The sequence below is a fragment of the Erinaceus europaeus genome, chromosome 1, assembly GCF_950295315.1.
Source record: "Erinaceus europaeus chromosome 1, mEriEur2.1, whole genome shotgun sequence".
Lineage (NCBI taxonomy): Eukaryota > Metazoa > Chordata > Mammalia > Eulipotyphla > Erinaceidae > Erinaceus > Erinaceus europaeus.
In genome coordinates this window covers 142,541,882-142,559,277 of record NC_080162.1, presented here as the reverse complement: position 1 = coordinate 142,559,277, position 17,396 = coordinate 142,541,882, and the positions used below count along the sequence as shown (strand labels likewise).

At 43.2% G+C, this 17,396-nt stretch overlaps 1 protein-coding gene across 3 annotated transcripts in view; it reads left to right on the top strand.

Moving 5' to 3' along the window:
• The first annotated feature begins 5 nt into the window (after nucleotides 1–5).
• The window catches only part of CEP70 (centrosomal protein 70), a 56,257-nt gene continuing 38,866 nt past the window's right edge, over nucleotides 6–17,396 (top strand). For 2 of the 3 annotated variants that reach the window (XM_060196433.1, XM_007518854.3), the window contains exons 1-4: nucleotides 6–129; nucleotides 13,017–13,128; nucleotides 16,536–16,626; nucleotides 16,958–17,081. In XM_060196433.1, coding sequence (XP_060052416.1) covers nucleotides 13,114–13,128; nucleotides 16,536–16,626; nucleotides 16,958–17,081 — 230 coding nt within the window. In that variant the 5' untranslated portion in view covers nucleotides 6–129; nucleotides 13,017–13,113. Of the gene's footprint in view, nucleotides 130–6,454; nucleotides 6,550–13,016; nucleotides 13,129–16,535; nucleotides 16,627–16,957; nucleotides 17,082–17,396 lie in introns of all 3 variants that reach the window. The other variant, XM_060196426.1, reaches the window with a different exon arrangement.

The following is a 17,396-nucleotide window of genomic DNA, read 5'->3' as shown; positions in this document are numbered from 1 at the left end:
AAGAGGCGGTGGCGCGTCGTGGGGCGTGGCGTGGCGTGGCGGCGCCACCGTGGGAGCTCTCGGGCTGCAGCTGGGCCCGCGGCGCACTAACGGTCCGAGCCGGCTGCGGGCTGGCGGCGCCTGGTGAGTGTGAGTAGCGCTCGGGGATCACTGGCTGGGTGGCGAGGGCTCCCCGAAGTCGGCCTGCTCTGGACCCTGTGAGCCCAGGAGGCGACTCCGGGGCGGTTTGGTGGCAGTCCTGCACCCCGGCACGCGGGTTTGTGTCTCAGCAGCCGCGGCCTCAGTCCTCTGGTTTCTCCCGGGCTTGTCGGCTTTCGCGTGGGGGTTGCGGAGGGAGCGCAGGCGCAGACCGAGGGGGGAGTGGAGCACCTGTTGGCGTCCAGGTGTCCGCACACCTGGTCTGCTCGCACACATATCCTGGCCCTGGACAGGCCTTAGTCCCAGGCAGAAACCAGAGTCTCAGTCCTTTGCTTTTACGCAGAATCGGATTTCATTCTGTTAAGAAAGGAAGCACACGGGCTGGGAGACAGTACAGTGGTTCTGCAGAAAGACTCCTGCCTGAGGCTCTGAGGTCCCAGGTACAACCTCCAGTACTACTGTCAGCCAGAGCTGAGCAGGGCTCTGATAGAGAGAACGAACAGAGTGAAGCTGTGGGTGAAAGTTCTGCAGAGATCTGTTATGGATAATGAAAAATTGTATCCATGAGTTGACAACTGCACTGTGAACTATCATCCCTCTAATTAGTAAAAGAAAAAAAAAAAAAGGAAATTCAGTAAGGCAGAACTGTGAGAAGGCCTAAGAGACCAAACAGAAAGAGCTGTTGCATCTAACAACGATTAAACACCTTGTAGGAATTGCTTATAGTTTTCAGCCCTGCATAAGCCTTTGATTTTTCTCAAAAATGTATTTGTTGGGTAAGGGGGTAGATAGTATAATAGTTATGCAAAGAGACTCTCATGCCTGATGCTCTGAAATCCTAGGTTCAGTCCCCCCACACTACCCTAAACCAGAGCTGAGCAGTGCTTTGGATAAGTAAATAAATAAGTAAATCAGTAAATAAATAAAATGTATTTGTTACAGAAGGACCTGGGTTCAAGCCCCTACTCCTCACCTTCAGGATGTCACGTCAACAGTGGTAAAGCAGGTTTGCAGGTGTCTCTCAGTCTCTCTCCCTCCCTCCCTCCCCTCTTCTCTCAATCTCTCTCAGTTCTATCTAGTATCAGAAAAGGGGGCAGGGGATTAAAAATGGCCACCGGAATCAGTGGATTCATAGTACTGTCACTGAGCCCCAGGGGTAATCTTGGTGGCAATTTTTAAAAAGCTGTATTTGTTAGTAAATGAGCAAGATAGATGAGAGAGACATACAGAGACAGAGCATCACCCTGAAACATGCAGTCAGGGATCAAACTTGGGACCTCAAGCCTGAGAGCTCAGCACTTTACCCCCTACCACCTTGATTTTGCTTGCATTTTTTGTTTTCCTTCTAAGATGTATTTATTTTCATAGCCATAGGCAACATCAGCCCAGTATGATTCTGACATTTGGTGCTAAATTCAGGCATGAAAGTACTGAGCTCCAAAGGTTTGTGTTGTGGGACAGGATCTCCCCCACACACACACACACACACACCGCTTGGTTTGAAACTTGTGGGGTTGTTTGGTAGATTTTTGCTTGGGGAAAAGGTGGAAGATTATGTTTTGTCTGAGTATCTTTCACAGTGGCATGAAAGGCCTGTTCTGGTCCTTGATTGCCACCTCTCCTAGGGGAGAATGATTAGGTCCAAATGATGTGCAATCCTAACTCCATATTCTTTGTCTGTGGTAGGTTCTGTTCTTTGGAACCATAAAGTAGGCTGATGTCTTTATGGACTGGAAACTTTGCTTGTAGTAGGCAGTAGAGACTTTGAAGACATTGGATGTTCCTTATTTATTTATTTGGTTTTTGTTTGTTTGTTTATTTTATAACCAGAACACAGCTCAACTGGTTTATGAACCTGGAACTTCAGAGCCTCAGGCATGAGAGTCTCTTTGCATAACCATTATGCTATTTACCCCTGCCCGAATGTACCTTTTTTTTTTTTTAAGTCATAGGAAATACGTACTTTTGAGAAACCTAACTGCAGCATTTGATTAGCTCACACAAGAAAGAATAGTTAGTGGCTCTGGCTTATTTCCCAGCTCTCCCCCAATCACCAGTGAAAAATCATTATGTTTTAATCTATGCCTGTCAGTCAAGTCAGCCGAAGCACTTCCACAAAACCTGGACAATGCCAGAGGATAAAGTTGTTTGTGCTTCTCTGCACCTGGCTTTTTTTTTTTTTTCCCTTTTGTTGCCCTTGTCGTTTTTCATTGTTGTTGTAGTTATTGTTGTTGTAATTGATGTCGTCATTGTTAGATAGGACAGAGAGAAATGGAGAGAGGAGGGGAAGACAGGGGGAGAGAAAGATAGACACCTGCAGACCTGCTTCACCGCCTGTGAAGCGACTCCCCTGCAGGTGGGGAGCCAGGGGCTCAAACAGGGATCCCTGTTTGAGCCCCTGGTCCTTGAGCCTCTGGTCCTTGTGCTTTGAGCCGCTTGTGCTTAATCCGCTGCGCTACTACCCGACTCCCGACTCCCTGCACCTGGCTTTTTATGCCATGCACCAACCAACTCCACTCCTGCACCCCTCCATCACCAGCCTTGCTTCAGCTGAGACATTGATTAAATGACCCTAATTAAAGACAGATCTTTCCTTGGCTTTGTGGGGCATTGGGTCTTTTCCTGTGATGCAGTCTCAGATCTGTTTCATCCTGCCATGACTTGTAGTGGGGGAAGTTCACTGAAGGCTGTTGACATTTTAATTTTCTACCATGGACCTTTTAAAAGGAGGGCTTGGGCACAAGTGGAACTGAGGAGAGAGTTTTTCTTCCTGCCTTTGTTTTTTGTATCTAGTGGCCTTTTGTCTGTCTGAGAGTGTTTGGCCCCTTACAAATGGGGTTAATCCTACCTTTGAAGCAGTAAATCAGAATGATAGATGATCACAGGCATGGATCCCAAGCTCTGTGTTTGAACAAAATATAAATATGTGAAACTTCTGTCTCTGTCCACAAGTGAGAGATTTTCTCATTGATTCTTCATGAGGGCCAGGGCATAGATTTATGTTGTCATGTCCAACCAGATGTTTGCATTTGGTGTATTACAGACACTTGGAAGTACAAACTTGGATTGTGCAGTTATTGGAGTACTTGTCTGTGGTTTCACCCTAAGATTCTGTTGCTATGGGACCTGAGTTCAAATATGGTTGCTTTCAGGCTGCCTGTAATCCCAACTGACTCATAGCCTCCATATCCCCTTTCCTGCTGCTGTGACATTATGGGCATGAAGTTGTAAAAGGATCAGGGTGGTTTATGTGGCATATTGGTGCAGCATGGAGCCAGGGAGCAGGGTACAGGAGCTGCAGTGGCAGCTGGGAGCAGATGGGCAGTGGGCCGTATGTAGTTGTGGTGTGGAATCAGGCTGCTGGAGCTGGGCCAGTACTGCCATCTGTGGTTTCAGGGCGGGCAGCCATGTGGGAACTCAAACTGTGGGTGTGGAGCCAAGGAATAGCCTTTGGTAACGTGTGAGTGACTGTATTTTTCACCCAGACACTAGACCTTTGTCTTCTGTTGTAGCTTGCAGAATCCAAGCCTATTTCTCTGCTGAATTGTCCATGTATATTACAGTATTTTATTGTTCTGAAGACACCTTGCTAGTCTTCTCTCTTGCCTCTATCTCCTTTTCCACATGGATATTTTTAGTAAGGGAGAGAAACTTTTCAGTTAATGTTTATATATGTACAAGGTAAGGGTTCTCCTTCATTCTTTGCATATTAATATCCATCTGTTGAAATTGTCCCATTCTTTTCTTCAGGCATTAAAAAAAAATAATTTGATAATATTTCTGGGAATTGTTTCTAGGTTCTTTTCTCTGTTTGTATCTTTTAACTAGAAGTACATTGCTTTGATTTCTGTAGTTCTAGAGTAAATTTCAAGGTTTTTTGTTTGTTTGTTTGTTTGTTTTTTACCAAAGCACTGACTGCTCAGCTCTGGCTTATGGTGGTGCAGGGGACTGAACCTGGGACTTTAGAGCTTCAAGCATGAGATTCTCTGCATAACCATTATGCTATCTACACCCACCATTCTTCTTCAATTCTGTTTGACAATTCAGGGTCCCATGAAATTCCCTATATATTTTAGGATGAGTTTTCTGTTTCGGCAAAACTCTCACTGGGATTTTGATAGGGATTATGTTGAATTTGTATATATTTTTTTAAAATTAATTTTACTATTACATTTATTTTTTCATTAGAGACAACCAGAAATTGAGAGGGAAGGGGGTAATAGGGAGACAAAGAGACACCTGCAATATTGCTTCACTACTTGCAGAAGTTAGGGGCTCAAACCCAGCTTCTTGGCATTGTAACATGCACTCAACGAAGGGTGTGTCACTACCTGGCCCCAGGTTCTTCTTCTTCTTCTTCTTCCTCTTCTTCTTCTCCTTCTTCTTCTTCTTCTTCTTCTTCTTCTTCTTCTTCTTCTTCTTCTCCTTCTCCTTCTCCTTCTCCTCCTCCTCCTCCTCCTCCTTCTCCTCCTCCTCCCCTCCTCCTCCTCCCCTCCCCCTCCCCTCCCCCTCCCCTCCCCCTCCCCTCCCCCTCCCCCTCCCCCTCCCCCTCCTCCTCCTCCCTCCCTCTTCTTTTTAAATTTATTGAATGGAGACAAATCTAAAGGGAAGAGGAGGTTGAGGGGAAATCAGGAAGAGAGAAACCTGAGGCACTGCTTCACTGTTTATGAACCTTCTCTCCTGCAGGTGGGGGATGCTGAGTCACTTTTGTTAGTCTAAGTTAGTCTCATATTCAGTCTTCTAATCCTTGAATATGGAAGCTATTTCCATTTATTTATGTTTTTAATTTTTTTGAGCCATGCTTTGTGATTTTCATTGTGTAAATCTTTCACTTTCCTAGTTAAATTTATGCCTTAATATTTTTTTATTTCTTTTTGTTGCATATTTTTCTTTTTCTTTTTTATATTTATTTATTTATTTTCCCTTTTGTTGCCCTTGTTGTTTTTTATTGTTGTTGTAGTTATTATTGTTGTTGTTATTGATGTCATTGTTGGATAAGACAGAGAGAAATGGAGAGAGGAGGGGAAGACAGAGAGGGGGAGAGAAATATAGACACCTGCAGACCTGCTTCACCGCCTGTGAAGCGACTCCCCTGCAGGTAGGGAGCCAGGGGCTGGAACCAGGATCCTTAGGCTGGTCCTTGCGCTTTGCACCATGTGCGCTTAACCTGCTGCACTACCACCTGACTCCCATTTTATTATTTCTTAAAGATTTGTTTTATTTATTCCATGTGAAATTAAAAATGTATCACATGAGAGTGAGAAGCCAGAGCAATACAGTACACACAGTGCTGGTCATCAAACCAGAAGGACTGTCTCCATCCACAAGTATTTTATCTTATTTGATGGTACTGTAAATAGATTTTTTTTTTAATGTGAGGTAATGTTATTTTACTTATTTATCTCCAGGGTTATTGCTGGGGCTCGGTGCCTGTACTACCATTTTTCCCATTTTGTTGCCCTTGTTGTTGTTGTTGTTGTCATTGGATAGGACAGAGAGAAATCGAGAGAGGAGGGGGAAGGAAGAGGGGGAACAAAGAAAGATAGACACCTGCAGACCTGCTTCACTGCTTATGAGGCAACTCCCTGCGGGTGAGGAGCTGGGGGCATGAACCGGGATCTTACACCCGTCGTTGCACTTCACACCATGTGCACTTAACCCGCTGCACTACTGGCCCAGCTCCCTGAGGTAATGTTATTTACAAGGCTGTATAGCTTCACACTTCTGTGATGAGTTAACACACGTGTTGACACACTACACCTATCACAGAGGTACCAGTACCTTGCTTAGATTCCATGGAATTCCCTCCATCCCTGCAACCCATTCTGTTCTCTGCATTTGGTAACCTCAGTAATGAAGTCTGAACCTAATATTTATTTAAATTTTTAATGAATTATTTTGTGTTACAAGGGCAGATTTTGTTTTTATTTCAGGTAGAAACAGAAAGAAGGAAAATGAGTCAGGAAGCGGGAAAGGCACCATTGTGATGGTCCACCATCTGTGAAGCTTTCCCCTGGACCTTTTGTTCTGGGGTTTAGATCGAGAGCTTTGCACACAGTAGGGTACATGTCTTACTGGTTGAGCTGTCTCCTAATCCCCAAGGTTAATTTTCATTTGACTTAGTCTGTTTCCTTGCTATTTTATTTTTATACCCCACATCAGTGAGACCATTTAGTAATTTTTTTTCCTCCAGGGTTGTTGCTGTGGCTCGGTGCTTGGATGCTCCTGGAGGCTATTTTTTTCTCCTTTTGTTGCTCTTATTGTTCATCATTGTTGTTATTATTATTGTTATTGATGTTGTTGTTGGATAGGACAGAGAGAAATTGAAAGAGGAATGGAAGATAGAGAAGGGGAGAGAAAGGTAGAAACCTGCAGACCTGCTTCACCACTTGACAAGCGACCTTCCTGCAGGTAGGGAGCCGGGGGCTCGAACCAGTATCCTTACACTGGTCCTTGCGCTTTGCACCATGTGAGCTTAACCTGCTGAGCTACTGCCCACTCTTCATTTAGTAATTTTTATATAATTTCATAGAAGTCTTCTTAGTATTCCTTATAGGGCTGACTTAGTGATCATTTGTTCCTTAAACTGACACCTGAAGCAAATCTTTATCACACCTTCAAACCTGATAGATATTTTGATTTTGTAAAGGTTCTTTCATTTATTAATGTGGGAAAGGAAGAGAGAGAAGGAGACATCAGAGCATCACTGTGGCACCTGCAGTGCAGGGCCTCACTAGGAACCTAATGTTTGCCAGTCCAGTGCTGTATCTCTTGTGTCATATTGCGGGCCAGAGGTGGGTAGGGCATATCTCAAGTCTAAGGGAAGCAGTCAGTGAATGTGATGTCCAGGGGAACAGCCATTTGTCTTTGGGGGTAGTAAAGGATGTCTGTGGCATGGGTGATGTTATAAAGAGAAACATCTTTAAATTGTTGGCTGACAAAGGCAGGCCTATGGTGGCAAGACAAGATACACCAGTTAAGTTTACAAGAATATGTGAATGTTGCTAATTCACATAGGTTGGATATGGAGGAACTTCTTACAGTTTAATACCTTACCATATGAACAGATGATTCCTCATATGAAGGCTTGATAGCTGTAATCACTTACTTGTGAAAAACAATAAAACTTGTAACAAGTTAGAGGTTTACTATAATTGACTTTGGACTATAAGCAGACTCAGGTTACTTAGAGAGTTAATGCATGTTAGTAACAATGGTTTTAACATTTAGAGTACTTCTGAGCAGATGGGTCATACAAAAATTTTTGGTCATTCAGCACATTCACTCACAAAACACAACTGGCCATTCATAACATAAGACATTCAGGGAAGGGGTTAGGAGAGAGGGCTCTGTGAGCCAACTTTTGTAGGTTCTGCCATGCCATATTATGGATCCTGGGATGTATCCTGCATCTAGTCCTCTTGTGTTATTTCTTGTTCTTCAGGAATAACAGCGCCATCCTGCGGGTATTGTCGGACATGGCGGGCAGGAACCCAGACAGGTTTAGAGAAATTTTGAGGGAAAATGCATGCGAAACCCCTTCCCATGGTCAATAATGGGTCAGGCCCTTTCCAAACTTTATCGAGTGGGTCTCTCCATTTGACCTTAATAGATGGGAGGGTAGATGGTGTTTGCCAGTGAAGAATAATAGGGGGTAAGGCTGAGTTATTGTAAATATTAAAGAGATTTAACGTAGTTAAGGCTTTTGCTAGCTGGATATTTGGGGGATATGTTCCTCCTTTATCTTTATTTAGTTGAGCCTTCAGAGTTTGATGGGCCCTCTCGACAATGCCTTGTCCCTGTGGATTGTAGGGAATGCCCGTGGTATGAGTAATATTCCAGAGGGAACAAAAATCTTTAAATTGTTTGCTTGTAAACATAGGTGCATTGTCTGTTTTCAAAAATAATGGGACCTCCATAATGGCAAAACAAGAGAGCATATGGCTTACAAGCTTTTTAGCACTTTCTCCTGTCTGAGCTGTAGCCCACATAAATTTAGAAAAGGTATCAATTGAGACAAACACATATTTTTGTTTGCCAAAGTTTGGTATGTGGGTGACATCAATTTGCCAAATAGCATTAGCTTTTAAACCTCGGGGGTTAACCCCAAGGGTCTGGATAGCAGGTGTCTTTATGAGACTTGCACAAGAAGAGCATGTAGCGAGGATATGTTTTAACTGTGATACAGGAACATCAGGGAATCGAGCTTGAAGGCCTTTAAGATTAACATGGGTTAGAGAGTGAAAATTAGCAGGATCAGAGACAGAGACTGGGAAAGTTCCTGTGGAGGCAAGGCGGTCAACTGCGGCATTCCCTTCGGACAGGGAACCAGGAAGAGGGCTGTGGGAACGAAGGTGTTGAATATACAGTGGTTGGGTTCGAGAACAGAGCATAGAGGCGATTTGAATCAAGAGAGGGGAAAGTGGATTGTCATCAATTTTCACATATGAACGAGCAAGCCATGGAAGTAAGTTAACAGTATACACACTGTCAGAAAAAAGGTTGAAGGATTCTGGTACAGCTTTTAGTGCAAGAAAAACAGCATAAAGTTCTTTGTACTGAGGGGAATTATCAGGAAGCTCAGTAAAGAGAGGTTTAGGAGATTGTTTGTCTGGGTAATATATAAGGGCAGCAGCTCCCCTTTTTCCGCCATCAGTAAAGATTGTAGGAGCAGAGGGAATGGGATCCCGAGAGAAAAGTTTAGGTGCTAGTAGAGGCAGAAGAGGTAAAGAAGCTATCAATTTAGTAGAAGGAAAATGGTTATCTATTTGTCCTGGAAACCCCACGAAGCTTATGGCAAAGCGGGAATGATGGCGTATAAGCCACTCTGTATCTGTGAGAGAAAAGGGCAGAATGATTAAATCCGGTTCTTTCCCTAAGACCTGCACAGACCTATTTCTCCCTTGGCGAACCATGAATGCTAACGCATCTATCTCAGTGAGGAGTCTTGGAGCTGCTCCTACTGGCGTGTGAAGCCATTCGAGAACCCCATGGTCTTGCCACAGTGCCCCTACTACTGTGGGGGTGGAGTTGAAGATTAGAAGGTTTACCGGAGAGGAGGGGGAGAATTGAACAAGGTGCATGTCCTGGAGGGCCTGGTTAACCCTTTCCAGTGCCAAGGAGGCCTCAGGAGTTAACTTACGTTTTGAAGAGGGCTGTTTGTTTCCTTTCAACAGGTCAAACAGTGGTTGGAGGCAGCTTGTGAGCAGATAGAGATACTGCCTAAGCCAATTTAAATTTCCTAGAAAACTTTGTAAAGAAGCAAGAGTAAGGTTAGAAGGGAAGGTAACATTAGGTTTTAAGGGACGAATTTGCGTTAGAGAAATCTCTGAACCTAGGAAGGATATTGGAGGGATTAGCTGTATCTTCTCAGGGGCTACATTAAGGCCGCTTTTCTTTAATGCAGGAATGAGAAAATCACGTAAGGCATAGAGATCTGTATCTGATTTTCCCCATATTAAAATATCATCTGTATAATGAAAAATATTAAGGCCCTTATGAATATATGGGACAAGGGCAGATTTAACAGCCTCCTGACAAATTGTAGGACTATTGGCCATACCCTGGGGCAGCACCACCCATTCAAATCTATCAGCGGGGCTGGCATTATTAATAGACGGAACAGAGAAGGCAAAACAGATTATCCCCTTACAATCTCGCGGATGCAAGGGGATAGAGAAAAAACAATCTTGTATATCAATAGCTATGATTGGAATACCCGTGGGAATTGCAGAAGCAAGAGGCAAATCCCTTTGGGGGGAGCCCCAGACCTGCATGGTTTTATTTACTGCACGGAGATCTTGAAGGAGGCGCCATTTTCCCGAGCGCTTTTTAGTCACAAAGACAGGAGTATTCCATGGGCTTCGAGAATGACGAATGTGTCCCAAGGACAACTGCTCTCGGACGAGCTCTTTTAAAATTTTTAGCTTATCCCTAGGTAAAGGCCACTGTTCCACCCAGACAGGCTCATTAGAAAGCCAGCTTAAGCGGGGTGTTTGGCTACGAACAGTGGCATTTAATATTGGGGGTGCTGAATAGACCTGGTATTGCGGGAATGAGTTTTACGCTCTGCAGAGGCGTCTGTGGATATCCTAACATCAAGACATTCCAGAAGATCCCTGCCCAGTAAGTTGGTGCTAATATTAGCTACCAAAGGGCGGAAGTGTCTGGTAGAACCTTCTGGGTCTTCCCACATAAGCGAGTCTCGTGTGCAAAATGCTCTCGTCATCCCTCCTATTCCATGTAAACTAGGTCCAGGGATGAGTTCCCAATCTTGGGGAACCTCTTCTTGCCTTAAAATCGTCTTTGCTGCCCCCGTGTCAATCAAAAATTTAAAAGGAATATTGCCAATCTTTACTGTCATAGAAGGGTGACCTTGTTCTAAAACAGGAGTGGTCCACAAAATCTCAGGCCCCGAATTTGTACCATTCAGGGGTGAACCATCTTTATGAAATTGGGACCGACAATCTCTCTTCCAATGAAACCCCTTACGACATTTTGGACAAACAGTACGTGGTCTCTGGCTCCCTGACTGAAAGCGGGGTTGCTCTGGCTGGAGGCGTGGTTTCCCTGACTGGAGGCGTGGTCTCAACTTATCAGGACATTGGTTACGCCAATGTCCTTGGCGACTGCACTGAAAGCAGGCCCCGTTTTGCTTACCTGGGGCAACTGCATAGACCTGCATCGTAGCGGGTGTCCCATAATTGCCTGATGTAAGTTCCTGTGTCGCTAGAATCCAATTATCTGGGTGTAGGTGTTTAAGATTAAGGCATACCTGACGGAATTGTGATGTCATGCCTTCCCAGACAATAGAGCGCAGGAGTAGTTTGCGGACGTCAGGATTATAAACCTTTCTCTCTAAGCTTCTCTTCACCCCTGAGATGAAGCTCGCCAATGACTCATCAGAGCCTTGGTGAAAAGAGTTAATGGGAGCTGATGGATCTACATCAGGTGTGGTCACCCTTTCCCATGCTTGTGTTGCACAGATGCGTACCTGTTCAAAATAACCGGTTGGAAACCTGGCTTCTGCCTGCTGAGCTCCAGATTCATAAGCTCCTGCTCCAAACAAAGCATCAAAATTCCATTCTACCTGTTTGTTACTATTTTCCTGCGATTGCCTAGAGCACTCATCGCGGAAACATGCCTGCCACTGAAGATAGAGTGGGTCTGGGAGTGCAGCACGAGCCAGTTCTTTCAAGTCTTGTGGTGTATTTAAATGCTGGTAAAAGCTTCTCAAGACGGACTTGGTCCATGGAGAATGCATCCCGTCCTCCCTGACTGCTTGTCTGAGCGTTCCAAGTACTTTAGAGGAATATGGCTGCCACGGCTGAGGGTTTTGTTTAGAAGGGGCCAAGTTTACCAGGAATGTGTGGATTTGGTCCGATGGCGCGGGAGAGGGAGCTACAGAAGTGGAAAATTCAGTAGAAACTGCTGTAGTGGCTGCAGGGGAGACTAAACGCATATCTACGGGGACGGAGCTCCCGGGGTGGACTGCACATGGTTTAAAATCCTTAAATGCTGAAAAAATATCCTTTAGCTCTCGTATCTCAGGCACTAGGTCCCTTAATGGTGACGTATCAGCAGGGGGCAGGGTCAGGGACGAGGAAGCCTCAGGCAGAGCTGAAACCGTGGCAGCAGGGGCCGGGGGCGGGGTCAGGAAAACGGAAGCTGCAGGCGGAGCTGAAACTGCGGCAGCAGGGGCCGGGGGCGTAGCTGAAACCCTGGCGGCAGGGGCAGGGGCGGGGTTCAGGAACGCAGAAGCCTCAGGCGAGCTGAAACCGGAATGGCAGGGGGAGGGGCTAGAGAAGCAGAAGGAACTGAACACGTGTCTGCCACAGAAGGGACCGAACACTTGTCTGCAGAAGGAGCTGAACACGTGTCCTTGGGGACAGCTGGGGGAGGGGTCATAAAACGGAAAAAATCCCATGGTAACAATTTTAAGTGGAGAATGCCTTGGTCTGTCTTTAAGTTTGGCAAATGCCTTCAGGAAAATAGTGAATTGTGATCTCACTTTCTTGGACCTCAGTTCATCTCTCTTTCCTTCTAGTTGTGAACAGCTACCTGTCTGGGCTTAAACGATTCCCAAGATCCTCTCAGTCTGTTCAGTTCCATAATGCTAGTGGAATTCTATCCATACTGTGATGCTACCCATAAAAAGGAGGGCTTACATTTGTTGATCAAAGAATCCGTGGTATTTTTTTTTTTAAAGATTAGCAATTTTAGATAATAAGAGCAAGAAAGAACCTCTTGTGGGTAGTTTCCTATCTACTTTGAAATAAAATGCTTTGAACCATTTGCTGTTATGGGAAGGCCGGTGAATTGTTAGGCTGACCTATGGGTCAGGCATTATTATTATTATTTTAGTTTTGGGGAAGCAGCTTCCAAAAGATAATAGTTACTAGTATTGTGTGCTTTTTACATTACAAAGCTAAAGCATTTTCGTATGTGTGTATAATGTCATAGTGTTTTATTCTAGAGAAGAACATTGTAAGATAGATTTATTCTGATTATTTTTAAAATCAGCTTTCTACAAAGTAATACAGGTTTTGATGTAGGAAGAGCTAAATTGCCCTCCAAGAATGGTGGGGTTTTTTTGTGTGTGTGCGTGTATTTATTTATTTATTTATTATTGGATAAAGATAGAGAGCAATTAAAAAGGGGAAGGGTGATAGAGAGGGAAAGAGACAGAGAGACACCTGCAGCCCTGCTTCACCACTTGTGAAGCTTTCCCCCTCCAAGTCGGGACCACGGACTTGAACCTGAATCTTTGTGGACTGTAATGTGTGTATTAACCAGGTGCACCACTGCCTGGCTCCTAGTGGATTCTTTTAAGTGTAATTGCTGTTGATACCTACTGTACTTTCTTCTTTTTAACTTAGGCAACTCAGATTTTTATTGTTTCTGCTCATTTTGACTCTACAAAATAACTCAGCAGCCTTTAAAGATACAGAATCCAGTAAACTGTGAAGCAGAGTCATGACTGAAAAACAGGTAAGGTTGAAATATCTTCAACTAATATTTCTCAGAGTATGTGCTAAAACATCTACAAACATGAAAAATCTTTCTTTTAAAAGTGTTCTTTAGGAATTTTGGGAAGCTAAAGGTTTTAGAGACTTAATGATTTGATCTAAAATTCCACAATAAAAACATTAAAGATCTGTTAAGTTCACTGAAATCACTAGATCTCTTCTGTGGTTGTTATTTAAATTTATTCACTAAGGCCTGTATATAAGTATTCTGATATTATGTAATATGTACTCAAAGGATACAGACTGGAAGAGAAGAAATCAGACTATTACTGTTTATAGATGACGTGGTAGCATACATAGAAAATCCAAAAGAACCTAGTAGAAAACCCCTGGAAATATTAAGAAATATTCTTCTACATAAACACTAAGTTAAAATAAAAATAAATTCAGAAATCAATTCTGGGAATGAAATTAACAAAGTCTCATATACAGAAAATTATGAGTCATTATTCAAGGACATAGAGATACCAAAAAATGGAAAGTTATACTTTGCTCATGGATTGGAAGCATTAACATCATTAAAATTGCCATCCTACCTAGAGCCATATATAATGTAATGCCATTCCTATCAAGGTTCCACCAAATTTCAAGGGAACTGAATAAAAGCTACAAAACTTTTATTTGAAACCACAAAATACTGAGGATTGCCAAAGCTACTGATACTTGAGAAAAAAGAACAAGACTAGAGCTATGACACTTCCTGACCTCAAGTTATACTACAGAGCTATTATTTTTTCTTTCTTTTTATTTATTTATTTTCCCCTTTTGTTGCCCTTGTTTTTTTTATTGTTGTTGTAGTTATTGATGTTGTCATTGTCAGATAGGACAGAGAGAAATGGAGAGAGGAGGGGAAGACAGAGAGGGGGAGAGAAAGACAGATACCTGCAGACCTGCTTCACCACCTGTAAAGCGACTCCCCTGCAGGTGAGGAGCCAGGGCTCGAACCGGGATCCTTAAGCCAGTCCTTGTGCTTTGCGCCACATGCGCTTAACCCGCTGCACTACTGCCTGACTCCCACTACAGAGCTATTATAATCAAAACTGTCTGGTACTGGAATCAAAATAAACATACAGATCAGTGAAATAAAATTGAAAACCCAGGAATAAGCCCCCATACCTATGTAAAGCTAATTTTGGCATGGAGGCTTAAAACATTAAACATGGGAGTCGGGCGGTAATGCAGCAGGTTAAGCACAGGTGGCACAAAGTGCAAGGACCGGCGTAAGGATCCCGTTTTGAGCCCCTGGCTCCCCACCTGCAGGGAAGTCGCTTCATATGCAGTGAAGCAGGTCTGCAGGTGTTTGTCTTTCTCTCCCCCTGTCTTCCCCTTATCTCTCCATTCCTCTCTGTCTTGTCCAACAACGATGATGTCAACAACAACAACAATAACAACAATAAGGGCAACAAAAGGGAATAAATAAATATTTAAAATATTAAAAAAAAACATTAAACATGTACCACCACATATCACCATGCACAAAAGTCAACTACAAGTGGATCAAAGACTGGGACATTAAATCAGAAGCCATTAAATATATAGAAGAAATCATGAGCAGAACACTTCACAGTCTATGCTTCAGAAATGTCCTTAAAGACTTAAGTCCAATAACAAGGAAAACAAAGGCAAAAATAAACCAGAGGAACTACATTAAACTGAAAAGCTTCTGCACAACAAAGGAAAGGATCACCAAAACAGAAAGCTACCCTACAGAACTCAGCAACAAATAACAACCCCATTAAAAATTGGGGAGAGGACATGGATAGAAACTTCATCAGAAAAGTAGATTCAGAGGGCAGACCAACGTATGAAAAAAAGGCCAGGTAGTGGCACACCTGTTAAGTTTACACATAACAGTGCACAAGGACCCAGGTTCAAGCCCCTGGTCCCCACCTGCAGGCGGGAAGCTTCATGAGTGATGAAACAGGACTGCAGGTGTCTCACTCCCTCTCAGTCTCCCCCTCCCTTTCAAGTTCTCTTTGCCTCTAATAAGTAAATAAATAAAATATCTAAAAAAGACATGAAAAAAATGCTCATAAATACAAATAAAGACAACGAGGTAACACTTTACATTTATGAAATGTCCTACATCAGAAAGGATAGTAACAAGTATTGGAGAGAATGTGGGGAAAAAGAAACCCTTCCTACACTGCTGGTGGGAATGTAAATTGATCTAACTCCTATGGGAAACAGTCTGGAGATTTCTCAGAACACTAGAAGTGGACCTTCCCTATGGCCTAACAATTTCTTTCCTGGGGATTTATCTAAATAACACCCTTCCAAAGATATCTACATACATCCATGTTCATTACAGCACAATTTGTAATAGCCAAAACTTGGAAGCAGTCCAGATACCCAGTGACAGATGAGTGGCTGAGAAACTTGTGGGCTATATACACAATGGAATAGTACTGAATTGTTAGGAATGATGAAGTCATGTTTTGTGCCTCATCTTGGATGGAGCTTGAAAGCATGTTATATGAGGTAGGTCAAAAAGAGAAGGTCCAATACCAGATTCGCCCACTCATAGGCAGAACTTAGGAAACAAGGATAGAAAGGGAAAATATGGGGGTTGGGCTGTAGTTGGTTGAGTGCACATGGCACAAAACCCGAGGACCGGCGTAAGGATCCTGGTTCAAGCCCCCAGCTCCCCACCTGCAGGGGAATTGCTTCACAAGCGGTGTAGCAGGTCTGCAGGTGTCTATTTTTCTCTTGCCCTCTCTGTCTTCCCCTTCTTTCTCCATTTCTCTCTGTCCTATCCAGCAACAACATCAATAACAACAATGATAATAACCACAACAATGATAAAAACAACAAGGGCAACAAAAAAAGGAAAATAAAATATTTTTTTAAAAAAAGGGAGGTATACAAAGTGAAACTCAGGTTGTTTGAAACTCAGGTGGGGTGTAATGTGCCAAAGCAAAGAACTCGGAAAGGACGGGAAAGTAGGAGTAGAGAGGGTGTTTAGTCCTGGTGCATGATGGTAGAAAAGGACTTAAATTGGGCATGAGAGTCCTATTTTATTTATTTATTTACTTTACCAGAGCCTGCTCAGCTCTGGCTTATGTTGGGGTCGGGAATTAACCTGGGACTTAAAAGCCTCAGGCATGAGAGTCTCTTTGCATAACCACTCTGCTATTTACTCCCACCCAGGGATGAGTCTTTTGCAGACAGTTATCCCAGGGAGATGAGAAATTGTATCCATGTGTCAGCAAATAAACTGTAAAACATCAATCCTCCTTAAATAAAATGATAAAAAAGAGCCTATAAGAATGAGAAAAATTTTGTTAATCTTAAAATAAAAATTATATATGAAGGATTTTTTTTTTCATTTTATACCTTAAAGCTTCTATCTTTTTCTTGTAATTGTAGCAGGAAGAAGCAGAATGGGAAAGCATAAATGTGATGCTGATGATGCATGGCTTAAAACCTTTGTCTTTAGTCAAAAGAACAGATCTTAAAGGTAAGCAGAGCAGTATAGCTCACCTGGATAGTGCACTGGCTTTCATGGTTCTAGGAATTTGAGGTGCTGTGACATCTCCCTCTCTCCCTGTTTCTCTTTCTCTTTCTATCTGATAAAATCAGCTGGGAGCAGCAGTTAAGTCCCATCATCATCATCAACAACAAAAGAAATCTGATCTTTTTTATTATTACTTATGGAATAAAAAGCTCCCTTCTTTCACTCATTTATTTTTTACATTAAATAGATAACACAAGAATTTTAAATGCTTTGTTTTTTACATTGCCTTTATTTTTATTCTGCTCAATCTACTATTATATTTTCAAAAATGCAGATCTTATCATTTTTGACAAACAGTCATCACAAAAAATGAGACATAACTTGAAAGCATTGATGGAAAAAACAGCGTGTCAACAGAACATGATCCAGGAGCTCATAGAAACAAATCAACAGCTGAAGTAAGAAAATGGTGGGCGGTTGGGCAGTAGCGCAGCAGGTTGGGCGCACGTGGCACAAAGCACAGGGACCGGCAGAAGGATCCCGGTTCGAGCCCCCCCGGCTCTCTACCTGCAGGGGGTTCGCTTCACAGGCAGTGAAGCGGGTCTGCAGGTATCTGTCTTTCTCTCCCCTTCTGTCTTCCCCTCCTGTCTCCATTTTTCTCTCTGTCCTATCCAACAACGAACGACATCAACAGTGACAATAATAACCACAACAAGGGCAACAAAAGGGGGACAAAAGGCCACCAGGAGCAGTGGATTCATGGTGCAGGATCT